Source organism: Oncorhynchus kisutch, linkage group LG2 (genome assembly GCF_002021735.2).
Source record: "Oncorhynchus kisutch isolate 150728-3 linkage group LG2, Okis_V2, whole genome shotgun sequence".
Taxonomy (NCBI): Eukaryota; Metazoa; Chordata; class Actinopteri; order Salmoniformes; family Salmonidae; genus Oncorhynchus; species Oncorhynchus kisutch.
Window position 1 is genome coordinate 43,345,914 of NC_034175.2, and position 27,376 is coordinate 43,373,289.

The 27,376-nt window shown below is 41.6% G+C and overlaps 2 protein-coding genes across 4 annotated transcripts in view; both read left to right on the forward strand.

Moving 5' to 3' along the window:
- myo3b (myosin IIIB) overlaps positions 1-15,947 on the forward strand; it is a 109,503-nt gene extending 93,556 nt beyond the window's left edge. For all 3 annotated transcript variants that reach the window (XM_031794986.1, XM_031794993.1, XM_020455306.2), the window contains 4 exons: positions 1,987-2,087; positions 2,458-2,504; positions 2,888-3,042; positions 15,361-15,947. In XM_031794986.1, coding sequence (XP_031650846.1) covers positions 1,987-2,087; positions 2,458-2,504; positions 2,888-3,020 — 281 coding nt within the window. In that variant the 3' untranslated portion in view covers positions 3,021-3,042; positions 15,361-15,947. The remainder of the gene's footprint in view (positions 1-1,986; positions 2,088-2,457; positions 2,505-2,887; positions 3,043-15,360) is intronic.
- A 4,192-nt stretch (positions 15,948-20,139) lies between these two features.
- Positions 20,140-22,397, forward strand: LOC109902514 (transcription factor Sp5-like). Its single transcript, XM_020498922.2, has 2 exons — positions 20,140-20,436; positions 20,854-22,397. The coding sequence occupies exons 1-2, from the start codon at positions 20,386-20,388 to the stop codon at positions 21,925-21,927; spliced, it is 1,125 nt and encodes a 374-aa protein (XP_020354511.1). The 5' UTR covers positions 20,140-20,385; the 3' UTR covers positions 21,928-22,397.
- Positions 22,398-27,376: the final 4,979 nt, after the last annotated feature.

Consider the following 27,376-nt stretch of genomic DNA (forward strand, 5'->3'; position numbering starts at 1 on the left):
AACTCTTGGAAAAGAGTGCCAGCCCATTTTGTACGCTCTCTGTTTTACAGTTGGTGCGTTTTTGTCATGGAGAAGTTGTGACAAGGCAGATTGTTCCTCCCTACACTCCGTTTTCCATGGTCCTATGCGCTTTGCAGGACTTTTTTTCCCATTGTTGCACCTTGGAGCCTATGGCTTTTTACGTATTGCCTTCCCTAGAAGGGCGCCCTAGTCGTCGTCCAGTACGTGCAGTTCGCATTAACTTGGATTGTAGGATTGCTCGGGCAAGGGTGTCATGCTCTACGCTCATTGGGCAACACTGTTCCCTTTTCAATGATATCCTGCCGGATCATGGGGACCATAATATTTATTTACAAAGTGAGGGTGAAAGCCTTCGAAGGGGCCTGGAAAGGCTCGCTAGTAAAGAGAGCATCCTCTGGTTTTTGGGGCATTTCTCATTCAACTGAGATTGTATGCATCTTGTATTGGGCTTCCCCTTACTTTGTTATGAGGTTTTCCCCCATTGGGTTGTCTCTGCACCTTTTCGGCACTACCGGGAGATGCTGATGTTGTGACTACCCTGGCATCGGCGAGCATGTTTTGTGATACGGGAATTGGCCATATACCCACATGTGAGATATTAAAACGAATAATTGAAAGAGAACTTAAGGTTACTTGCTTAACCCCAGTTCTCTGATATTATGAGTGAGATATCTCACCACATTTCCCTGCTCACATGAGCGTGAGGAAGAGAAACATGCTTGAGAAGAACCAGAGGGCGGGAAAGTGGCTCCTTTAATGGAAGTGAGGGTCTCCCCTCATCCTCCACTCTACCTGTCTGTCTCCAACAGACGCTTTTGATAGGTACTTCCAAGAGAGTAGGCGGTCCTAGCGAACCTCCATGTGAGATATCTCGCTCATAATATCAGAGAACCGGGGTTACGCAAGGAACCTTACCTTTTGTTTTTAATGAAGAAGGTTGATTCTCTCCACCCTGTTTATATATCTATAAACAACAGCATTGGAGAGAAGTTGTGCCCTGACTCTTTGGGACAAGAGATCTTTCTGACTGCTCCCTGATAAACCAAATATCTACATTAGAAGTACAGACATAGAAATGACAGCATCTCCATGGGCATTTTCAAGGTTGTGTGAATTTAGTAAATCTACGCTGGTTTGAATAACATCAAGAAAGCAGAAGGAGTGGAGGAAAAAACTCTTGAGCTTTGATGTATAGGATTGAGATGTGATGAGGTCTGTTCAAAGTGAGTACAAAGTAGTGTTAAGCTGCAAAAAGTAAATGCAGCTTTAGTCAAGGTTGGGAAGCTGAAGTAACAGGAGATGATGAAGGAATGTCCTGTCTCACCCAAAACGAAGGGTAGAAGATGAAACGCTGTCTGGCATTAAAAATAGATGCTTCGTTGTAAAGGTGTCTGAGTTTTAAAACACGTTTTTTTTTCCAACTCTGAAATCTTGAAACTTGGTCATAGAGTTGTAGAAAATATTTAAATTGTCTCATGCTTGATTGATCAGGTGATTGTGTAAGCTGGGTCATTATCTATTGCAAAAGCCTACCATGTTATATCACCATTATGAATAATAAATAGTAACAATCATGCGGCTTTGAACATGAAAAGAAAACAACATGAAATTGGCAAGGCTACAGTCTTCTGCTTCAAGAAGTGGATCTGAATTTGAGTCATTGATCTGCTCATGCCATATTGGCATAGTTAGCTCTGAGAACTTGGTTTTCCTCAAGTCCCATAGAGGGGAATAAACCCCATTGACATGACTGTGGGAATATTTGCTTTTACAGTCTTACAGCTTTTATGGTTTTTATGCCTTTATCATTTGTTGTGAGGTTTGTTACCTCATTGTGTTTTGTTCCCGTGTAATCTGAATGCATCTCAGTGTATAGTGGGTATCCATTGGGGCTGTTACCACACTGTGTATCAGTGCTGGAGTGTTGTTACTGTGCTGTTTCTCAGTGATTTGTCTCTGTTGCAGGTCCAGTGCTCAAGCTGCAGCAGCGAACCCCTCGCCGGCGGGGCCAGCAGCCCAAACTGCTGAACAGCCCTGAAGACAGTCTCTATTACAACCAGCTAAATGTGAGTTCAAAGTGGCGATAAAGTCCTTTGTCTGACTTTGGTTCCAGATGATAATACAATTAAATCTACCTGTGCCAGACCCTCGAGCCCCACCCCCACGCGTCTCTGCCTCTTGTCTTGAACATGTGCTTATGTTCTTTATCTGTTGCTTTCATGTCAGGATGTCTGCCTTCACGGTGAATAATTGATGTGGTTTATCAAAGCTGAGCAAGATGCATGCTTCATCAGGCTCACTTGAGCCCTTTGATCCCAAAAAATTATGCTTCTGATATTATCAGCATCTGCTCGCATTCAACACAAAATCACTTTGAATTAAAAATGAATGACTCTCTGCTCATCTTTTTGACTGTGCTCTTGGCCCTTTCCACAGAGAACTCTGGATTACCAGGGGAGCAAGAGGAAGCCGAGAAAACTTGGGTAAATAACTGCTTTCCTACTTACAGCAACTCTAAACAGAGCAGGCCCTTTGTGGAATAGAATAATCCAGAAATGGATTTTGTTTTCCTATCATGTAAATGGGAGTGCTGAAAATAACAGAGCTTTTTACAAGCTCCTTTGTGTCAGTAGAGAGGGCTACATATTAAGGCTTTGTCAGCATGCTAATTTTAATTGTTGATGGTCTGACTTGTATTTGTAAATGAAAGCCTGGTTTATAGTCTACCATGTTAACTCCTCACTGCCTTATCTTTGTTAGATATCATTGCTCTTATTTAAGTGAAATGTTCAGCTTTTTCTGGTCAGAGGCATTTTAGAAGAGCAGTCTATTTTCCCTCATACCCTCCCTGTCTTGAACATCACAGCCAAATCAAAGTACTGGATGGAGAGGATGAGTACTACAAATTATTGTCAACGGTGGAATCAATCCCTGAGGAAGACTATTTGACCGGGCCCCCTCCCACCCTGTCAAGAGGGCCACTCGTCAGTCAGAGCTGAGTCTTACAACCCCTGTCAACCGGTACGAGTCAAAGAGCACTAGCCAGACACATACTGAAATAACATTTCCTCCATATGCACCATGTATAACAAGGGCCAGTGATGTACAAGAGACCAGAGTAAATGTCTATTCGTTTCAAATAATTACTAATGATGCTCCCCTTGTATGTGTGTATTTGGATGAACACAAACGCCACAGTTAAGATTGTTGAATATAGTTCTGCTACCATGTTTTCATTAGCAGTTCCTTGTACATTGCCACCTCCCCCACACACCTCTCAATTTAGGCAGATAGGCTCCAGTAATGTAGGGATTAGTTATGGTGTCGTTCAATCGTCTTCAGGCGTGTTTTTCTATCTGGTTCACACAAGAGACTCATCTTAGGAAAAATATTTGTCTTTCAAAATCCTGACAAATGGTACATGAAAATGACACTGCTGTTTTGTGGCAGAGAAATATATATATTGAATCATGTTTTTTTTCTATAAAGTTTCATTGTCACTGAACGTTTCACAATAGACCAAGACTCCATTAACAGCAAGCTCGGGCCAAATTAGAGCTCAGATGGAAATCTGGCATGGAACCAGACTCTGAGAACAAGACAGGTGCCCATCATCCTCAGTCAGTGCAGTGTTCATAAAGTTGTAAACATTTAATGGTCACTGAATCAATTCTCTGTTCACTGTGGTATAATAAAGTACGTGTTACAGTTCAAGTCTCCTCGCTGAAAAGCTGCATTGAGAGCATAGAGATATCACGTGAAAAGTCTATGTTATACTTTGACCGTTTTGCAGTGAATTTTTCAATGATGGTTGCAATATGTGATTATCATTATACCAAGGAGTGAGTGGTATATGCTGTGTACTAGAACCTCTAAAACATTTCCTGTCTAAAAGCAAACAGAGAGCTAGTCGTAACTCTGAATTTCACCCAAAGTATAGAAATTTCCTTTTAAGATGTGTCGGAAATGCAGGGCTGGCAAGTTGATCTGTAGTGCTTTTTTTTTCTCCCTGATTTGCATATCATTTACTGCATCTCCTTTTGTTGACACCCCAGGGCCCAAGCTGAGATTCTGATCTTAATAGGAAGAGTAGGGTGGTATGACTGAAGATCCCTTGTACTCAGCGGGGAAAACATTAGAGCTCTGTCTAGATAGCAGGACCATCCACAGACAGTACAGGGTTTACTCTGGTTTCAGAAGCTTTAGGTGGCCATCGGTGAGTAAGACTACATACCGTAAGGGTCAGAACTAAGTCGAGTTGCATTCAGGTTTTGTGGGATTATCAAACGTTTAACAGTTAGCTGTGTCTTTCTTTCACATTGTGAGACATACTATACTTATATACACTAATAATGTTATTCATGCCTGCTTAAATAATGAATTGAAAGATTATTGGCTATTAATAAGTCAGAATCCAGTCTTGATGAGTGGCAGCTATAGAAAAGAGTTTACTCTTGTCGGACCAAATTTCAAGTACCAATAAGATATGCTTAGTTCCTCTAATGTCAAAGAAAGAAACATACTTTTTGATTCAATTTGTAAATCTCTTCTACCAGAGAAGTTACAAATGAGATGCCCTTTTAGATTGAAACTTTGGCTGAATGAAGTATGTCAAAGTAAGGGAATGTACAACAGTGTACTAAGTCTGAGACTCAATCTCTGATATAATTTGACCACAAATACTGACATTAAAATTAATAGTTGATATTATTTATTACATTTTTTATTTGATTATTTAAGAAATATTGGTACATTGTATTACAGTATTTTTGTCACGCCCTGATCTGTTTCACCTGTTCCTGTGATTGTCTTCACACCCTCCAGATGTCACTTATTTCTCCCTACTCGCTATTCTCCATTTTCTAGTCCTCCCGGTTTTCACCCTAGCCTTTTTCTGGAGTCTGTACCTGCCTGCTAGACAATTCTGCCTGCCTTGACCACGAGCCTGTCTGCCACTCTGTACCTCCTGGACTCTGATCTGGTTTTGACCTTTTTGCCTCTCCACGACCAATCTCTTGCCTACCCCTTTGGATTATTAAACATTGTAAGACTCCAACCATCTGCCTCCTGGGTCTGCATTTGAGTCTCGCCTTGTGCCTTGATAGTACGAACTGGCCATGACAGACCCAGCAGACTTGGACCAGCTCCGCCATGTTGTCTCCCTGCAGGGAGCCACCATTAGGAGACATAAGGAGTTGGTACAGGGCCTTTTGGAAGGGCTCAGGTCCTTGACGGAACGCCACAACCATGGGTTAAAGGCTATTATGGAGCAATTCAGGGAGTTAGCTCAGAGGCTGCCTGCCTCCTCTGAAAAACTTAAATCACCCAGTAATTTTTACCCTATCTGTGGTGAGTTTGTACAGCCTATCCTGGGTCCCCGAGAACCCCGCTTACCTCCTCCGGAGCGATATTCGGGGAATCCTGGTACCTGCCAGGGTTTTCTTTCTCAGTGCTCGCTTATTTTTGAGCTACATCCATCTTCGTTTCCTTCAGACAGATTGAATATAGCGTATATTATTACGCTAATGTCGGGAAGGGCGCTCTCCTGGTCTACGGCAGTTTGGGAGCAACAATCTGCCATTTGTGGTCATCTGGAGGAATTCATGGCAGAAATGAGAAAGGTATTTGAGCCTCTGGTTTCCGGGAGAATGGTGGCCAGTAAACTGCTTGACTTATGTCAAAACTCCCATAGTGTGGCAGACTACGCGGTTGATTTTCGCACGTTGGCCGCCGAGAGTGCCTGGAATCTGGAGTCTCTTTTCAATACTTTTTTGCGCGTATTATCTGAGGAGGTAAAGGATGAGCTAGCTGCTCTGGAATTGCCAATGGATCTCGACTCCCTTATCGCCCTTACCATTCAAATTGATGGACGTCTAAGGGAACGTAAGAGTGAAAGGAGGTCTAGTCTCAGGCACACTTGTGCACCCGCTATGGCGCGTTCACCTCCAAGGAAATTCGCAAGTTTCCGAAGGCAACTCTTCCGAGAAGATTCGAAGCCACCTGAGCCACCTCTGGAATCTACGACGGGTGAGTTGGATACTCCTGAGCCTATGCAATTGGGAAGAGCTAGGTTGTCAGTTGGGGAACGCTCACGAAGGATGAATAATAACTGTTGTCTGTACTGTGGAGGGGCAGAACATTTTATAGCTACCTGCCCTATTAGGAAACTCTTGTCTCTAGTGGGTACCAGTACTATGGTGAGTCAGACTGGGAGTTCCCTAATTCCCATCACCCGCACACCCCTCTTTTTGCTCTTGTGCTGTGGGGAGACCAATCTAAGTCTCTCTGAGTGCTCATTGACTCTGGGGCTGATGAAAGTTTTATGGATGATAGCCACGATAGCTTCGGAGCTTGGTATTCCCACTCAGCCTCTCTCTGTGCCAATGAACGCTAGGGCACTGGACGGCCGCTCTATAGGGGAAGTCACTCATAGTACTGTGCCCATTCAATTATGGGTTTCTGGTAGCCACAGTGAGACAATACAGTTCCTCCTCATTGCATCTCCCCATGTTCCGGTTGTATTGGGATTTTCCTGGCTTCAAAAGCACAATCCGATGATTGATTGGACCATAAGCACCATCCTGGGTTGAAGCCCATTTTGCCATTCCCACTACCTTCAAGCAGCACAGCCATCCTCAAGTCGTCTTCCTCAGGATGTTAGCAAGACTGTAGATGTCTCTGCTATCCCCACAGAATACCATGACCTCCTGGAAGTGTTCAGTAAGGCACGTGCTACTTCCCTTCCCCCGCACCGTCCTTATGATTGTGCCATTGATCTTCTCCCAGGCACTACACCACCTCGGGTCGATTGTATTCTCTCTCTGGACCAGACACCAAAGATATGGAGGAGTTCATAGAGGACTCTCTGGCCACTGGGGCCTATCCGTCTGCATCTCCTGCCGGCGCAGGGTTTTTCTTTGTGGAGAAGAAGGACAAGACCCTGCGTCCGTGCATTGACTACCGTGGACTTAATGACATTACTATCAAGAGTCGTTACCCCCGACCTCTCCTCTGCGTTTGAACCCTTCCAGGGGGCCACCATATTTTCCAAGTTGGACCTTCAAAATGCCTACCACCTGGTTCGGAAACGCAGGGGGGGATGAGTGGAAGACTGCCGTCAACACAGCCAGTGGACATTATGAGTACCAGGTCTTGCCATTTGGACTCACCAGCTTTCCCCGATCTGCACAAGAACATGTTCTTCATGTCAGACAGGTCCTTCAGCTCCTCCTGGAGAACCAACTGTTCGTGAAAGCCGAGAAGTGTGAGTTCCACCGCTCTGCAATCACCTTACTGGGATATGCCATTGCTGAGGGCAATGTTCAGATGGATCCTGGAAAGGTGAAAGCAGTGGTGGATTGGCCTCAACCAACGTCCAGGGTGCAGTTGCAATTTTTTCTTGGGTTTGCAAACTTCTACTGCCGTTTCATTCGGGACTACAGCACACTGGTGGCCCCCCTCTCGGCACTCACCTCTCCCGAGATACTGTTCAAGGTCTTTCGACAATGCCTTTGTGGACCTGAAGCATCGGTTCACAGCAGCACCCATCCTCATCCATCCGGACCCCTCGCGCAATTTGTGGTGGAAGTGGATGTTGGAGTGGGGGCCGTCCTGTCCCAGCAATCTACCCAGGACCAGAAGCTTCATCCCTGTGCCTTCCTGTCCCATCGTCTCAACCCTGCTGAAACGAACTACGATGTTGGCAACCGAGAACTGCTGGTGGTGAAGATGGCGTTGGAAGAGTGGAGGCACTGGCTGGAAGGAGCAGAACAGCCATTCCTGGTCCTGACCGACCATAAAAACTTGGAATATCTCCATACAGCCAAGCGCCTCAACTCCACGCAGGCCGGTGGGCCCTCCTGTTCACCAGATTTAACTTCACCATCTCCTACCACCCAGGGTCAAAGAATGTGAAGCCTGATGTCCTCTCCCGCCTATACAGTTCCTCTGCCACACCCTCGACCTCTGAAACCATTCTCACTACCTCATGCCTTGCTGCCACTGCGGATTGGGGTAATTGAGAACCTGGTCCGCGAGGCACAACTCTCCCAGCCTGGACCTGAAGGGGACCCGGCTAACCAGCTGTGTGTCCCTAATCCTGTCCGGTCCCTGTGTGTCCCTAATCCTGTCCGGTCCCTGTAATGGGCTCATTCCTCCAGGCTGACCTGTCATCCAGGGTCCCGTCGTACACTAACCTTCCTCCGATAATGTTTTTGGTGGCCCACAATGGTTCCTGATGTCTCTGCATTCGTCGCAGCATGCACAGTGTGTGCTCAGAATAAAAGAATAAGTGACTCCACGGCAAGTTCCTTCTGGCTTCCTTCAGTCACTACCGGTCCCTCATCGTCCCTGGTCTCATATATCTCTGGACTTTGTCACTGGTCTCCCTGGTCTTCCGGATCTATAGACTCCCGGTAGACATGGTCTCCAATCAGGGTCCTCAGTTCTCATCTCAATTCTGGAAGGCATTCTGCAACCTTATTGGGTCGTCGACCAGCTTGTCATCCGGATTCCATCCCCAAACTAACGGTCAGTCGGAGCGGACCAACCAAGACCTGGGGGGGGTGTATTGTCATGCCCTGATCTTTCACCTGTTCCTGTGATTGTCTCCACCCCTTCTAGGCGTCGCTTATTTTCCACAGTATATTTATCCCTGTGTTTCCTGTCTCTCTCTACCAGTTCATCTTGTATGTTTAGTCAAGTCAACCAGCGTGTTTTTCCCGTACTCCTTTTGGTATTCTCCTTTTTCTAGTCCTCCCGGTTTTGACCCTTGCCTGTTTCTGGAGTCTGTAACCCTTTGGATTACGTTGTAAGACTCTAACCATCTGACTCCTGTGTCTCGCCTTGTGCCTTGGTAATTTTACATTTCAACACTGCGCTGAGAGTATTTCATATGAAAATTGCAAGAAAAATACCCCAAGAATCATTGGCCTCAGTATAATGTGGCTTTGACGATTGTGCAGTTAGTTCAAAAGCACTTCACCTCCGGTTGTGTAGCAACGGATCCAGCAGTAATTATAATACTAGTTGTGCATTACCCCCTTACTGGGGATATTTCGTTCCTCTGAAGACCGGCTGAAATAGGTCACCACAGCACCCAATAGATCGTCTTAAAAGTACACTGAATCAATTAAGTGTGATCGTGCTCCCTTGATTATTTTGGCCCTGTTTAACCATGGAGAGGAATTTCAAATAGGCTTACTAGTTTTAATAACCAGGTTGGACTGTGGTAACATATGGTGCTGTAAGTGGGTGTTACTTTCCCTCTTTCTCTCTGCCAAATCAAGTCCCTGGCTGATTGTTTGCCTGAGCATATGAGAGGAGGTGAGCTGTGGATGTAACAAGCTTGGGTACTTGATTATGTGTCATATGGTAAACGATGTTACACCGTTTGTTCTTAGCTTAGAATATGCCTGCCAAAGTAGCCGTGGTGGTGTTGGACGGAGAGGTGGACACCAACCAGACTCTGTGTGTGTGTGTGTGTGTGACAGGTAAAGGCTTGAGGTCTGCCACCTGTTTTGTTTATTACCTCTTCATAAAACCCAGCTCCCTTTTGTTTTTCCATCGTTAAATCTGCCTGCATCTGGTGGAACAGAGGATTCCTTTAATGTGGTTAACATTACCACTGATGTTATTCTTGCCATTTTAACTATTTGCTCCAAACACAGGGTTCCTGAGTGGCGCGGTGGTCTAAGACACTGCATCTCAGTACTAGATGCGTCACTACAGACCCTGTTTCGATTCCAGGCTGTATCACAACCGGCCGTGATTGGGAGTCCCATAGGGTGGCACACAATTGTCCCAGCGTCGTCCGGGTTAGGGTTTGGCTGTAAATAACAATTTGTTCTTAACTGACTTGCCTAATTAAATAACGTTTTTTTTTTTTTTTACCTACAGCCAGCCTAGAAACATTCATATCAGCTAAGTATCATACTACCACCACCTATCTGATATCTCAAGCTACAGCCTTTACAAATTATGAAAAGCTTTTATTTTCCACAGCAGGCACGTTTACCTTTTCTCCTAATAGTGATGTCTTACTAATAGTGATGTCTTACTTCAAAGAGCAAACACGATTAAGCCAACATTGTCCTGTTTCTATATCCTTTGAGTTCAAAGGGAGAGTTTTTGAATATCAATGTTTCTTCAGCAGTCTTTGCAGACACACTCTGTTTTAATTAAGTTTATGTGCTTTTGATATACAGATGTTTAGCTTTGCATTAAAGAATTTCAACAGGGACCCAAGTAGACATATGGTAATAATTTGAATATGATCATGCATTTCTATCTTAAGTTACGGCTTATGTCAGGGCTTTTAATTTGTCATTTTTAGTGTGTTTTTTGGTGATATTGTTTTCTTCTACTTTGGTGGGGTGGGGGTGCATTGTGGGCTGAACAGGTGCGTTAAAGTCTTACCTTACTCTATGATGCTCTTAGCAAGCTAATGATTGAAGAAATGGGCAGGCATGAATGTCAAACAGATGTCAGATGTGTTGAGGGTTCTGTGCAAAAGAACATTCCCTGAAGAGTGCATTAATAAAGAAACTGGTTGAGCCAGGGAGAGAGAATACAGAGTAAAGAGGGATAGAGGGAAGAAGGAGATAAAAGAGTCTGTTGAGTACGCACATCAAAGGCATCTTAATGACAAGGGATGCCATTAGGGTTACAGTGGCTTTTGTTTCAGCTTCCTCACACCTGCAATTTGTTGAGGGCATTCTATGCACAGTTGAGATGCTCACATTTGCATGAATAGAAAATGCATGAATAGAAAATGTATGCATGATGGGATAGAGAGGACCTTTCCTGGAAAGTTTTCCCCTGTAATTTGGGTAGCTAATGACCGGTTCTCCTCAGAAGACTTTTATTTGAGAAATGTGCCCTCTACATTTGTACCTGTATACAGGTTGAAAATGGCAGATTCTAGCACTGATAAGCGCCTAAATTGGAAAGCAGTGGCTACACAGTAACATGCTATACATGATGTCAGAGCTCAGGGTCTCCGCTTCACAGCCTTGTATGGGTTTTGACTGACAGCCGTTGTTAACTTGAGAGCCATCCTCCTGCTAATTGGGCAACATTTGCAAATGTTTTGTTGTCTTAGTTGGGGAAATGCTGTACATTTTGAGGACTATATGTATTTTAAAACATGAGACGTTGAGGATTATAATAAATACCGCTTTGATGTCATATAAGCGATCCAAACACGTCCATAAAACTCATGTAATACAGTGTCAACATTTATGATCATTATGTTTGATGTACAAGATGACATGGCGTTATACCCTGGGCTGTCCTGAACAGAATGAGCCTATGTTTGTTGTAATGTGAAGAAAATTTGCCGCGGCCCACGCATCTGAATGCACTCATGACGTCATTCTATGCGCACCAAAATCTGCTTCTCTGAATTGCCTTGTGAAAGCCTAACAATGTCAAATCATATTTTATCATTTAGCTAGTCATGTTGGCAAAAGGAACAAGCTTTCAAATGATGCCCACCTGACCCAGATTGCGGGTTATAATGGACTGTTTTTGGATTGCTTAAAACAACAACAGTAATTGTGTGTAGGCGGGGATGTAGCGCTGTTCCAAACAAAACAACTACAAGTGTGCTTGCTCTAGTTCCTCAACGGCACAGCTAGGAGAGCCCCCCCCCCCCCCCCCCCCCCCCAACAAAAAGCACCTCATAGTTGAAGAATCTTCTTTGAGTCATAAGAATGTATTGAAATAACTTTGGAGATGTGTACACTTTGGAGAGTTGTGTGGCCACTTGGAAACCCCAGTTTGACCTCTCACTCAAACCCTTATCATTTTTTTCTCTTATGTTGCACCTACCCCAAATGATCCAATAATATTCTTATCATGTTACCGGATGCATCTAGAGTATTTTCAGTTTTCGTTATTAACAAATGCAGCAAAAAGTACAGTACATGTGAAATGCACATAAAATCAACAATGTAATGTTTGGAATCAGTCTTGTCTCGGGTGAGCTGTTGTGTCCTCACCTTTAGTCTAATAATTTTCCCATAATCTCCAAACTGTTCCCATTTTAATTGCAACCATGGTTATGCATATGATTTTTATATTTCTTCTGTAATTAACATTTCAATTTAGCCCTATCCATATAGGCCAATTCTCACGAGTGTAAGGGGTTTTAAGCTAGCAATGGAATATACAAAACAGCGTGAGGAAACCACATTCATCCTGTATCCTACAAAATGTGTTTACCTAAAAAGTTGTTGTGTTGGAATGGGGCTTGACAAATCAGAGCATGAAATTCTGATTAGCCTCTCTCAGTTTGTGGACTGAACGGGGGCACAAGCAGACTTGGCATGGCCAAAGGTGTAACCTGTTTTGTTTTGCCTCGGCACTGCTCGCCCAGATGGTGTGACCAGCTGCCATAGAATAAACGCTTGGCGGGAAACGGTGTGAGAATCACTGCGGCCTTGTTGTAGTTTGGGAGGCAAAATGTGGAAATGTGTCTTTCTGCCACCGCCAAGAGAAATAGGATCCTATCACCTGGTGCTTCATGAAACAACCTGATTTTACTGTAGATCACATTCTCATCCGATGCATCCGTGACTTGACTGGTTGAAATGTAGGCTTTTATAAGAATAAATGTCCACTTCTTATGACACAAGATATAGTATAACACATATACAGTACCAGTCAAAGGTTTGGAGAAACCTACTCATGCCAGGGTTTTTCTTTATTATTATTTTTTATTTTCTACATTGTAAAAAGATGACATAACACGTAGAAATAACACGTATGTAATCATGTAGTAACCAAAGAAAGTGTTAAACGAATCAAAATATATTTTATATTTGAGATTCTTCGAAGTAGCCACCATTTGCCTTGATGCACACTCTTGGCATTCTCTCAACCAGCTTCACCTGGAATGCTTTTCCAACAGTCTTGAAGGATTACCTACATATCCTGAGCACTTGTTGGCTGCTTTTCCTTCACTCCGCGGTCCAACTCATCCTAAACCATCTCAATTGGATTGAGGACGGGTGATTGTGGAGGCCAGGTTATCTGATGCAGCACTCCATCACTCTCCTTCTTGGTCAAGTAGCCCTTACACAGCCTTACACAGGAGGTGTGTTGTGTCATTGTCTTGTTGAAAAACAAATGATAGTCTTACTAAGCACAAATTAGATGGGATGGTGTATCGCTGCAGAACGCTGTGGTAGACATGCTGGTTAAGTGTGCCTTGAATTCTAAATAAATCACAGACCGTGTCACCAGCAAAGCACCATCACACCACCTACTCCATGCTTCACGGTGGAAACTACACAAGCGGAGATCATCTGTTCACCTACTCTGCATCTCACAAAGACATGGTGGTTGGACTTATCAGACTAAAGGACAGATTTCCACTGGTCTAATGTCCATTGTTCATGTTTCTTGGCCCAAGCAAGTCTCTTCTTCTTACTGGTGTCCTTTAGTAGTGGTTTCTTTACAGCAATTTGACCATGAAGACCTGATTCACGCGGTCTCCTCTGAACAGTTGATGTTGATATGTGTCTGTTACTTGAACTCTGTGAAGCATTTATTTGGGCTGCCATTTCTGAGACTGGTAACTCTAATGAATTTATCCTCTGCAGCAAATGTAATTCTGGGTCTTCCTTTCCTGTGGCAGTCCTCATGAGAGCCAGTTTCAACATAGCGCTTGATGATTTTTGCCGACTGCACTTGAAGAAACTTGAAAGGTTCTTGAAATGTTCCGTTTTGGCTGACCTTCATGTCTTAAAATGATGAGTCACTGTCATGTCTCTTTGTTATTTGAGCTGTTCTTGCCTTAATATGGACTTGGTCTTTTACCAAATAGGGCTCTCTTCTGTATACCACCCCTACCGTGTCACAACACAACTGGCTCAAACGCATTAAGAAGGAAAGAAATTCCACAAATTAACTTTTAACAAGGCACACTTGTTAATTGAAATGCATTCCAGGTGACTACCTCATGAAGCTGGTTGATAGAATGCCAAGAGTGTGCAAAGCTGTCATGTTGGCTACTTTGAAGAATCTCAAATATAAAATGTATTTTGATTTGTTTAACACTTTTTTGGTTACTACATGATTCCATGTGTGTTATTTCATAGTTTTGATGTCTTCACTATTATTCTACAACATAGAAAATAGTAACAATAAAGAAATAACCTTGAATGAGGTGGTGTGTCCAAACTTTTGAATGGTACTGTATATAAGTAAGAACATTGCACAATGTTTCTACATTATGAAGTTAGACAAGCTAGTCTTTCTACATGTTGTATTGGCTTGATCACATGTCAATCTTCTCATATCTGAGTAGTGAGAACTTTCACATGCAGTAAGTTCGTCTGCAAGATGTGCTCTTGTCCCTGGCTGGCATATCACTCAGCCTAATTGCCTCCTGATATGATATCTCTGTTCCTCATCTTTCCTGGCAGATCAGGCTGTGACCCTGAGAATTATTATGGGAGGGCTGGATTACCACACGCAGGGTGGGCTGAGTAGGTGAAATGACCTGTCCCTCCTTCCTTGACCTCGGGCCAGCCTGCACATTGCCATGGCTTTGCTTTTGAAAATGCAGAGATCCTCTGCTTCATAGGTTGGGGGAGAAACGAGAGTTGTATCGCATTGCAGGGAAAATCTTGAATATTAGTGAGACCAAAGTTGGAGCTCTTCTATGTTGGGGGCTGTGAACAATGGCAGCTTTCTGTCAGAGAGCAACTTCAAAGGTCTGCTGAGTGACTGCTCTGAGTTACACTTTGTTGTAGATCACTGAGGAAATTCACAGATGTTTTCTCATAGGAGACGCCATTATAGCGGCTCAAGTATCCAGTAGCCTCGAGCGCCTCTCTTGCTTTCTCCCTCTCAGCCCCCCTCTCTCTGCCTCTCATGTCTCTCGTGTGAGACAGATGTGGAACCTGTTTTCTCTCCCAACTGTCCAGAGAATATGAATAGTTAAAAAGGGGTTCATGTTGTGGCATTACCCCCCAACTCCTTCACAGCTGCAGTTCTAACTGTCAATGTGTTCAATGCTATAAGACCGGATGCAACTACACTTTCACTTACACCACATATTCACAATTTTGGAGGGAATACTTGTTCCTGAAATGTGAAACATGCCCTTTGAATAAAAGTGAATAGTCAAAAGCGCTGTATATAGATGAAATAAGCCATTGTGTCTATAAGCCATTGTGCCTGGAAATGACCCCTCTGTCCTCTGAAAAAGCATTTCAGTGTTTAATTTCCATGTCTTAATTATCTGGACTTGAAGTCAACTATGTTCAAGTAATACAAAAGGAATTTATGACATATTGTAAACTGGCTTGGTCTCTCTTTCTTTTACAGATTGCTTTCTTTAAACCTGACGTCAACCAAAAAGAACTGTATATTTTGTCCAACTTGAATTGTACTGTATATTGTAATGACCATGGATGATTTATTTTGCTGTAAGTGGATGTGAAAGCTGTTCTTTTCTTAAGTGATTGTGTGTTTACGTGTCTACATTTTGATTAGCAATATGAATTGCCCCAAAAAAGTGATTGTGAAGGCCATGATCAATAGTCTTCGTTGATGTCACTTATCCAAAAACATGAACTTGATATGAAATTGTAAATAGCATGGTTTATCATACAACTCGTGCTAAATAATTTACCTTAAGTCACCTTTAGTGTAATGGCTGGCTTTAATTGCTATTATTTTTTCAATGTATTCCACTCTATACAGTGTAATGTCAAATAGCAGCTTATTGTAAACTTGTAATTCGCCCCCATGTGGACTCAGTTGTAGCCAGTAGTACTTGCAGATAGGCATTTTTTGGTGAACTCGCTGTATACTGATTTTACACGTACATGTTCTCACTATCTTTCTTTGTATCAACATTGTTTTGTACCATTCTAATAAAGTGATTAAAACAAATCAAAGATACAACATTACTCAAATCTTTGCCTTTTGTTTGAACTGTCAGTAGGCCTACCACACAGGCATCTACCCAGGTCACATGTACAGTACAAGATGCATTCATAGTTATAGACCGTTTTTATGCCATAAATGTATGTTTTTAGACTATATAGAATATCAAACTATAGGAATATTTGAATTTGAGTTACTTATTGTTGGTTGTAAATGCAGTACACTAATAGAATTCATGTAAAAACAATAAGGCACTTGCTCTTCCTCAAGCCATGTTTTAACTTTATATCAGCAAACACCAGTTCTATGGAAGTCTCTTTTGTAGTTCAATATAGTTTAGTGGATTAGTGGTGAGATTATTTTGGGAAAATGAAGATTGCTGTGCACTATATTATGCAGCAATAATGTGCGTAGGAAATTACATCCTTATTGACATGTGTAACTTGGTCTTCATTGACCATAGTTGTAAATACGATTCATTTAGGCATCAGGCCTAAACTAATTTCATATATTCAGTGTAGCTTCCCCACTCTTGCAAGCAAGCAGCCTATGGCTTTGCAGAGAAACAGGGGTTCTGCGTGGCCCAACAGGACTCCCCCCTTTCCCCCATGACTGTGTGTAGAGCCGTGGGAGAGGACCGGAACATTAATCCCTTCAAAGGAACAGATCTCATTCTAAATCAGCCGCTCCAAAGTATTTGAGAGGACAGTGATTGTTTCTGCAGGGAAGCCTGATAATGATCACTGCGTTGATATAAAAGAAAACTTCCATTGCTCTACAGTTGAAGTTGACTAGACTACAACAGTTTTACAAAAGTTTTGAAATTATTTTCAGTGATGTATTTTGCTGTTACTTAATGAGATGGTTTATAATTCCTATTAGAAAATATATCCCTTTATAACAACAAAAACCTTCTTTGTTTTATTTCATCTATTTCCAAATACTTTCTGTCATTCTGAAGGCACTAAGGTCTTATATGCTTATGTTGTTGCAACCTGGTCTCAGAGCATTTTGTGTTATTACATACGTACATTCGAGACACTCCCAATAAGGTCTTATATAGTGATGTTGTTGCAATCTGCTCTCAGAGCATTTAGTATTATTCTGTACATAAATTCGAGACACTCCATTTAGTATGATATGTTACGGTTTGTATGTTTACATAAGACAGATGATTATAAGGCGAAGCTCTAGCAACCCAAATTTCGCAAGTTAGAATATCATCACGGACAACTTTTGCATTTAGCTAATTAGCAACTAAGGGAAAGTTGCGAGTTCGAATCACATCACAGACAATTTTAGCTAATTAGCAACTTTAAAACTACTTGCTATTTTTAACTACTGAGCATGTTAACTAACCCAAACCCTAAACTTAACCCTTCACCTAACCCTAACCTTAACCCTTTTAACTAACCCTAACCTCAACCCTTTAACCTTACTCCTAAACTTAACCCCAATGCCTAAAACCTAGCCTAGTTAAAATATCGTAATATATCACACGTTTGCAAATTCATAACATATCATACGTTGTGTAAATTCGTTACATATTGTATGTTTTTCAAATTCGTAACTTATAACGCATTTTGTAAATTCGTAACATATAATTAATTTAGCAAATTCGTAACATATAATACGAATTGTAATTCGTAACATGTCATACGGAATGGGATATGGACATCCAGAAATGAATACATACCATAAGAAATGTAACATATCAAACTACACTGAACAAAAATATAAAACGCTACATGCAACAATTTTTTTTTTTTTTACTGAGTTACAGTTCATTTAAGGAAATCAGTCAATTTAAATAAATTCAGTAGGCCCTAATCTATGGATTTCACATAACTGGGAATACAGATATGCATCTGTTGGTCACATAACTTTTTTTAAAGGTAGGAGCGTGGATCAGAAAACCAGTCAGTATTTAGTGTGACCACCATTTGCCCCATGCAGCGGGACACATCTCCTTCGCATAGAGTTGATCAGGCTGTTGTAGTAGCCTGTGGAATGTTGTACTACTCCTCTTCAATGGCTGTATGAAGTTGCTAGATATTAGCGGGAACTGGAGCACACTGTCGTACACGTCAATCCAGAGCATCCTACACATGCTCAATGGGTGTCATGTCTTGTGAGAATACAGGCCATGGAAGAACTGGGGCATTTTCAGCTTCCAGGAATTTGTACATATCCTTGTGACAGGGGGCTGTGCATTATCATGCTGAAACAGAAGGTGATGACGGCGGATGAATGGCACGACAATGGGCCTCAGGATCTCATCATGGTATCTCTGTGCATTCAAATTGCCATTGATAAAATGCAATTGTCTTCATTGTCCTTAGCTTATGCCTGCCCATACCATAACCCCACTGTCACCATGGGGCACTCTGTTAACAATTTTGACATCTGCCTGGTACAGGTGAGCATTTTCCTACTGAATGTCGGTTGCGATGTCAAACTGCAATCAGGACAACACCCTGGTGAGGACGATGAGCATGCAGATGAGCTTCCCTGAGACCGTTTCTGACAGTTTGTGCAGAGATTATTTGGTTGTGCAAACTCACAGTTTCATCAGCTGTCCAGGTGTCTGGTCTCAGATGATCCCGCAGGTGAAGAAGCCGAATGTGGAGGTCCTAAGCTGGCGTGGTTACACGTGGTCTGCGGTTGTGAGACCAGTTGTACTGACAAATTCTCTAAAACGACGTTGGAGGCGGCTTATGGTATAGAAATGAACATTCAATTCTCTGGCAACAGCTCCAGTGGACATTCCTGCAGTCAGCATGCCAATTGCACGCTCGCTCCTAACTTGAGACAACTGTAGCATTGTGTTAAGTGACAAAACTGCACATTTTAGAGTGGCATTTTTCTTGTCCCCAGCACAATGCACATGTGTAATGATCATGCTGTTTAATCAGCTTCTTGATATGTCACACCTGTCAGGTGGATGCATTATCTTGGCGAAGGAGAAATGCTCACTAACGGGGATGTAAACAAATTTGTGCACAGAATTTGAGGGAAATATGCTTTATGTGCCTCTGGGAAATGTATGGTATCTTTAATTTCAGCTCTTGAAATAAGGGACCAACACTTTACATGTTGCATTTTTTTGTACAGTTTCTCAGATTTACGTACAGAATAATACGAAATTATGTGAGACCAGGTTGGTCCTTGGCCATGAAAGACCAACAAGCTCAAGGCAGAGATGCAGGCAGGGGGTTTCAAAATTGTTTCCACTTTCTTGCGGATGGGAACTCCTCCTTCCTTCCCAGGTCTCTAACACTGGCACAACTTTTTAGAAAACACACATAGAGAGGGTGATGTCTCCATCTGCCACATTTGACACCTGGATCAATTGAGGGCTATCTAAATAGGTTATGGTTCATACTCTGGTAGTTACATAAATGAATTGCTACAACAGTTGCATTTCTTTACTGAAAGTAGCCTATGGGATATAGTTGTCAGGCTACTGCTTCTATCACTTTCAACTTATCCGATAGCCAATTTTGCCACTAGTGCGTAAAAGTCGCTTTACACACTAGGACGCAAATGACACCACTATGAGCTTTTGAAGTTAACTATCAAAGAATGAAAGAAGTGAAGTGATATTGACATTGACATGTCTGTAAACAGGCCAGGGTATAAACTGTAATCTTCTTCCAAGACATGTTGTAGTCTGCCAGTTGACATGTGTTGATTAATAAACTATCAGGAGCATTTTAGTTCCATGGAAACACGTTATCAACATCATAATTGTTTGTTATAATAAAAAAGTATTTAATTTATATTTAGGAAAAAAGGTAAATGCTTCCCCAGCGACATTAACTTTGTGTTGAGACTTGATTTGCTCTCATTAGCTACTCCTCTTGAAGTTATCAAACAGCTATGCGCCAGGAGATCTCCAGAGATAGCAATGTTACATTGTCACATCGGGTTGTGCTACAAATCCTTAATTACAAAAAGAGGATCAGATGACTACAGCATCCAATACCAGGGTCTCCAGGCGGCATGGGGGTCTTTGATCAAGAAAATCCAATTATTTGTGTATATACATTTCCCACATAGTGATTACTTCATTAATTGTCCCGCCTTTATCTCCTCCCTTCCCATCCCCCCTAATAATCAGCTCTTTTATCCAGACCAACAAACACACCATAGGAGCTTTGTGGATTCAAAGGATTTGCTTTCCCCTCTCATAGAGCCGCTATTCTTTGATGATTGGGCAGCGGCAAACTTCAAAGTAATAAATCTTATTTCTGACTGGCTGGCGGCCCACCAAAGTCCTTATCAAATTCTAAGAAGTGATCCCTCACTCTCCAGATAGTCCAAGGATATCTCGAGGAGAGGAAGTATTGAGAGTGAAGACTTTACCACGTCAAGACATTTTTCTACGCTTTTACATTTATCTCAATTAGTTTTGATATTGTGATCTGTTTTTAACCAAAAAGAAAGAGGACGTTTACCATGGCAGCAGTGGCTGTACTGCGGAATGAAACACTCCAGGCTTTTCTTCAGGTTTGTTCAAAACTTTTGGCTCTCGTTGTGGTGTTATTTGTCTTTCTCAAAATATTACTGTATGTATACGGTTGTTTAAAACTAAACATTTTGTCCGCGCGTATTGTTAGTTATTACGCGTGGCGCATAATGCGATTTTTAACCTGGTTCATCTATAAAAACGTATTGTATAATAACGGAAATGTGGTTGTTTGATTTACTGTATGTGGCGAATAATAACGGATTCAATGATTATGTTGCAACTATATGTTTGTATTGTAGTCATTTTGTTGGAGTGAGAGTGCATTAAAACTAATATTAGGCAAATCAATGTCGTTTTAATTGCCGGAGTGCCCATTTCTTTTCAATACAGTTACAACTCTAGTTTAGAGCCAAGTCAACACATAATTAATCATGATTTGTTTTACTTATATGCAGGACCGCACTCCTAACTCTTCTCCTGAAAACTGTAAGCACTCTCCACTGGCGCTCTTAGCTGCCACTTGTAACCGGATCGGACACCACCACGGATCAAGTCCGGCGGATTTCCTCCAGGTTCCTTATGACACTACTTTAGGCTCGCCGTCGCGAATTTTTCATCCTTGGAGTAACGAGGGGAATCCTCAAAGCACACTCGCTAGCAATTCTACTTTTGGACTATCATCTAAATCCCAGCTCCACATTCAAAGTTCATTTACTTCCCACCACGAGCTCCCTCTCACCCCTCCAGCGGACCCTTCATATCCTTATGACTTTTCTCCAGTGAATATGTTACCGTGCTCAATGCAGTCGTTACAGTCCTCTTGCCCACCCACCTACGTCCCTGCTGTATCTTACGCAGCGCCAACTGCAATGCCAGGTTTCGTTACGGGACATTCTGGCCTTGTGCACCAGCAACAGAGGCAGTTGTCCCCTAGCCCAGGGGAGGATATTCCGTGGTGGAGTCTCCAACAGGGAAATCACGTCAGTCATCACCACTCAATCACCACTCAATCCCTTGGCCACCACCGTTTCCAACTGCAGAGGGGCTTGGTGATGGGGCATACTGACTTCGCGCAGTATCAGACTCAAATCGCTGCCCTCCTTCACACAAAGTCCCCCCTCGCAACTGCCCGAAGATGTCGGAGATGCAGGTGTCCAAACTGTCAGTCCTCCACCTCAAACGATGAGCCCGGCAAGAAAAAGCAACACATCTGTCACATACCAGGGTGCGGGAAAGTTTATGGTAAAACTTCCCATCTCAAAGCGCACTTGAGGTGGCACTCGGGAGAGCGTCCATTCGTTTGTAACTGGCTTTTCTGTGGCAAGAGTTTCACCAGGTCGGATGAGCTGCAGAGACACCTGAGGACTCATACTGGGGAGAAGCGCTTTGTTTGTCCAGACTGTTGCAAGAGGTTCATGAGGAGTGACCATTTGGCAAAACATGTCAAAACTCACCAAAACAAAAAAAACAAGTGTCATGAGAAGACGTTTGATCATCACGTGAAAAGGGAAGATATGAGGAACGTGTAGTAGCCTACGTTAGAGTCAATTTGATATCATAATCAAGATAGTGCAATATAAGTCCTTTACTTAGTTGAAGTACAAACTGACATTTCCATTATTTTTGGTTACTTCGTTTTTTCTTACCTACTGAAAAACTAAACATTGCAGGTCTGTTTAGGATGATTTTTGTTTTTGTATATATGACATCTGTCTCAAAAGTTATCATGGGATCCTGGAGAACTTACTTTAATACCCCAATGGGCTAGTATTCAATGTCTATAAACCACATCAAGAAAGACAAGTTTCAACTTGTGTTTGGATCATTGTCTTCGGTGGAAGATTTCACTTTCTTGTAAATAATATTTAATAGCTTTTGTTGAATGAAAGTGTCAGTTTTCGCTCCATGTGGGGTGTTTTAGCATGCTCTTGAAAAGATATGCTATTGTTGATATGACCCAAATACTGTGTGAGAATAAAAAATATATACAAATGTCCCATATCAGAATTAGTCTCATTTAATTTTTCCTAACATATTACCTGAACAAAAAAATATATATCCATATATATATCCTACAACTTCCACGCTGTTTCAATATGTTTTGTGTTGTGGTCACACTATACAGTTACCTGTGTGAGGACTTGCACTTTGATCAACCTGTTTACCATCGTCCGGACCATTCACCCATTGCTGCTGCTTAGACTGAGAATGTATGTTAATAACAGGACAAGTTGTGTGCCATAATTGTAACTGAGAAGTTGGCCAAACCGATTATAAAATAGTGAATCGTGGAATTTTACCTTTCGACATCCACTAGTAACACGACATTCATCATTTGAAGGAATATAAAATGGTCCACTTCAGGTAACATGGAAAACCACACGAATGAAATGTGGAAGATTAATTTAGGCAAATATGGTTTTCAAACTCTAGAAAAAATGAAGTTGCACCTGCCTAAGGATTTGATCCTGACCTTGATCAGTGATGTTGGCACATAGATCTTGTAAAACCATAGGTTCTCTTAAGTTATTATTTGTGATAATGAAACTGGTCATTAACATCACATACAGCAGTGTGCATTAGCCTACATGATCATGTCAGCACTAATCAGAATCAGCTAGAATCATACTATCTCCGCAGATAAGGTGTCCAACTACCACTAAAATGAAAGGTTAGTGTATGTATGTTCAATTGTTATGACATAACAAACATAATTGTATTCAACGACATAGATGGTTTTCAGAACATACCAGCTAGCTAGCTTGTTCTTGTGACTGTTATGTCAAGAAAAAAATGCTTTAAAAAGTCACCTAAAGTTTAACATTTTCTGTGACCCTCCAGATGAACAGAATAGTTATTGCCCAAGACCAGTGCTTTTCCTGAGACCCAGTAGGAATTTATATCCACCAGTTGTTCCCAACGCAGTATATGAGAAATACTGTGTGAAATAACCAGTCAGTATATAGTCCATAAATTATTGGGCTACAATAAAGATGATATTGAAATGGTACCATTTACAGTGAAAAAAGTTGATCTGAAGAGGAATTTTATATTTCAATTGGAGGTGTTACGAGCACCATATTGTTCTTTAAGGCTTTTCTTCTGCTGTAGATTTCTTTAGAGAAATACATTTAGTTTACTTGGAAGTCTCACACATATTTCAGTTCAAAATCGAAACTAAAGTAAGGCATTGATTAGACTGTAGGTACTGTATCAACAAACAATCATAAATATTGTCGCAAAAAAAACACAAAAAAAGCCATTGCAGGGCTCCTCTGAGAACAGTGAAGCACAGCTCCAAGCCCATAAACCTTCACATATCAGGGGGAAAAACTCTCAGAGCCATGACGGACCAAGCCCGGAGTACCTGTCATATGTACTCCGGGCTTGAGGCCCTAATGAAACCAATGCAGTGACCAGGTTTTGGGATCAGAGCATGTTTGAAATAATATGCAGTCTAAATAAGTTTCCACTTAAATCATCCTTGTAAACATCGAAATGTTGGACACATGAATGCAAATGGGTATTCTTGAGCCACAGGCATGTTGAGGTTTTTCCAACTTGGCCTATGCCTGAGATCCAGTAACCCAGTGTTTGATTGACTTGAGGGACCTTAACACTCAGTACTTGAGACAATTCATATCTAAACACTTAATGAGATTGAGTGCTTCATCCAGCTTCCCCACGGGACATCTCCACATTCCACGGACAAACAATAGTCATCTACAGTACAGTCATCACACAAAAGACGGGAGGGAAGAGGAGGCGGGGTATTGTAAACCAAATACATTGGTGGTGATCATTGAAAGGAGTCTTCACCATTTGAACTTTTAAGTCTTGATCCAAATTTCATTATCCTATTATGAAGCGAAGACTTCTAAGGATGCGTTGAACACATCCATGAAGGCTCCTAATGGCAGACAAAGGCTTTGTTGGCCACTGATTGGCTTTAAACGTCCAAGATAGCCATGATTATAATAACTGTGGAATTATAGAGAGGGGGGGGGGGGAGCATGCACGCACTGTAAAAATAAAGATCTAGTTGTTTCAACTAAATGTTATTAAGTAACTGGTTTTCGGCTGGGTTTCTGTATAAGCACTTTGTGACACCTGCTGATGTTAAAGGGTCTTTCTAAATTCATTTGATTTGACATCCTTTTTTTGTTTACTGAACCTTTTGGTCAAAGTGTTACCTGAACGTAACATTTTTAGTTGGCCCAAACTTAGCTCCAACTTGAGAAAACGCAGGCAAAATTTAAGTCGACTTAAAAGGATGTTTGCACAAATGGCTCGTGTTCATTCAACTACAAATTATTATTTGGCCTAAAAAAAAGGTTGTGGAACTAGTTACGTACACACAGTGCTTTTGACATACATTATTTTTAAACTTACATATTGACATACATGATTACATTGTGCTTGTTTGTTTACACAGTAATTCATATTCAGCATGTCCTCACCTGGGATTTGAACTCACAGCCTCTTGGTTCACAACATTCCAGTTTTCCTGCTACAGTAGGTTTGTGGGTGTTTTTAGTTTTTACTGTATGGCTGTAAATACAAAGCCTACTCACTCCAGTAAGTTTAGTTGTATTGTTAGAATAGACTATTAGAGTCTGTCTGGTTATCCAGAGTTATTAACTTCCAATACTTAAGATGATTGTTTGTACAATTATAACACATCCTTAGATTTGATCAAATAGTTAATCATATTGTTTTGATGTTCTGTATCTCTTGACTTCACCTGACATATAGAGGTATACATTTACATCAGTGCAGTTGCTTGTAAAATGTCATTTGGGGAGTGCTAATCTAGGCCTTATTGCAGAGAGATTCAACTCCACGATCCGATGAGATCCTGGAGCCTGCTGGTTTTCTGTTCTACCTGATAATGAATTGCACACACTTGGTGTCCCCGCTTTAAATCAGTCCCTGATTAGAGGGGAACAATGAACATATGCAGTGGAACTGGCTTGGAGGTCTAGAGTTGAGTTTGAGGGCCCTATTGGTTTGGTAAAGAGGCTGGTAATCTTGTTTTGGTAAGGGGTCTTGGGGATCTGACCATGGGCATCATATCAGCTGGAGGTGGAATGCATCAGTTGTGCCAGACCCCTGGTGAAAGGATGGGAAGTAGGAAGTACTGGTCTCCATAACACCCTAAAAAAATGTTCTTCACCTTATGTGAACTATACATGTGTCTGATATCCTGGTAGTAGTAGTAGCTTTGGTCTTGGTGGGATAGCTCAGAGTGTGGAGTGTGGTGGAGACTGGTGGAGTCTCCTCATGATGGTGACGCGATATACCTCCTGAGGGCCTGTAAAACAGAGAGATGATGTGAGGTGGGGTGCAGGAACCAGGAAGACATGAGTGACAGGTAGATGTCGATGTATATAAGCAGTGATTGGTTAGGAGGAGGAGTTAGGTGTGGTACTTGCTTCTGAACTTGAGCTATATTGAACTTATGACTGATTAATTAGGACAGCAGCAGAATCCGGAAGAGGACAAGTTCTGTACCACAGGGACCCACCACGAGTCTACTATGACAGGAAGCTGAGCCAGGGCTGAGGTTGAAATAAGTGACAAGACACAACACTTAACTTCCAACTGTTTTAACAAGTGGCTATGAACATGTACACATGACCTGTTAGCTCGTTTTCAGGAATCACCACCACACCACAGCAGTTAGCCTGTATTACTGTGTAATGTATTGGAAGTGATTTAAACACATAAGGCTTCATTTTCAGGGTTACACCATGACCACCTGGATCTCTGTCATAACCCAATAGAGGGACCGACTGTAAAGCCATGGGGGCATTGGAAAGATAGAGCCTACTTTCTCCCTTATCTCTAATTAGCACGTTATTGAACAAGTTATCTTGATAACTGTGACTTATCATTGATTAGGCTGTGCTTGCAAAGATTAAATGTAGTCCATATTGAGGTGTAATGTAGCAATGTCTTATACTGTACAAAACGCCAAGCATAGAAAAGCCACGTGAGGTTTACTTAATACCACTAATTTAATCATCTCAACACTCTTTCCCTCCAAAACATCTAGCCCAGCCATTTACCAATATCAAAAATGCTGAAACTCTTCAATAATCCATAGTATCCCCCAAGTTCAATATTGCACATTGGATATCAACGCTGCAGGTGGATGAGTGAATTACCAATAGGCCATGTGCAATACACTGGTACAATATAATGGTGTATTAGACCAATCCATTTACGAAAAAACATTTCAATGACAGTGTCTTCAGTCGTGGTACTTTTTAGTTCTAACACATGGATGGCACCACAATGCCTTATTTATTCCCCTAAGGATCTTCTTTCAATCTTTACTCCCTTATCCAATTGCTTTTAACTCAATAAAGAAATAAAGGTTTCTTTTTCATTGTTTGATCATAATTCCTTAGATTTCAACTGGCTTTTTTGAGTCATTTACATTTTTATACGAAAATTAAAGGATATAAGAAAATTAAAGGATTGTGTTTTTGCATATTTTAATTGGCTTTTAAGGAAAGAGGGTGCAGGGTATTTAACCGTGCAAAATTCTTAAATTGGATTCTAACTTTGACTTATTCTAGTAGGATAGGAAAAAAAAATTATGATAGAGAGAGAATTTCATGCCATTTTGATGAAAAGGGATCTTTAAAAAAGTCAGTACGTGACATTGTCTCACATCAAAACATATCAATTGCATGGTACATACAGTGTCTTCAGAAAGTATTCATACCCCTTGACTTATTCAACATTTTGTTGTTGAAGCCTGAATTCAAAATGGATTACATAGCTTTATCTCACCCATCTGCACACAATACCCCATAATGACAAAGTGAAAATATGTAGAAATGTTTGCTAATTTATTGAAAAAGAAATACAGAAATATCTCATTTACACAAGTATTCACACCCCTGAGTCAATACATGTTAGAATCTTTGGCAGCGATTACAGCTGTGAGTCTTTCTGGGTAAGTCT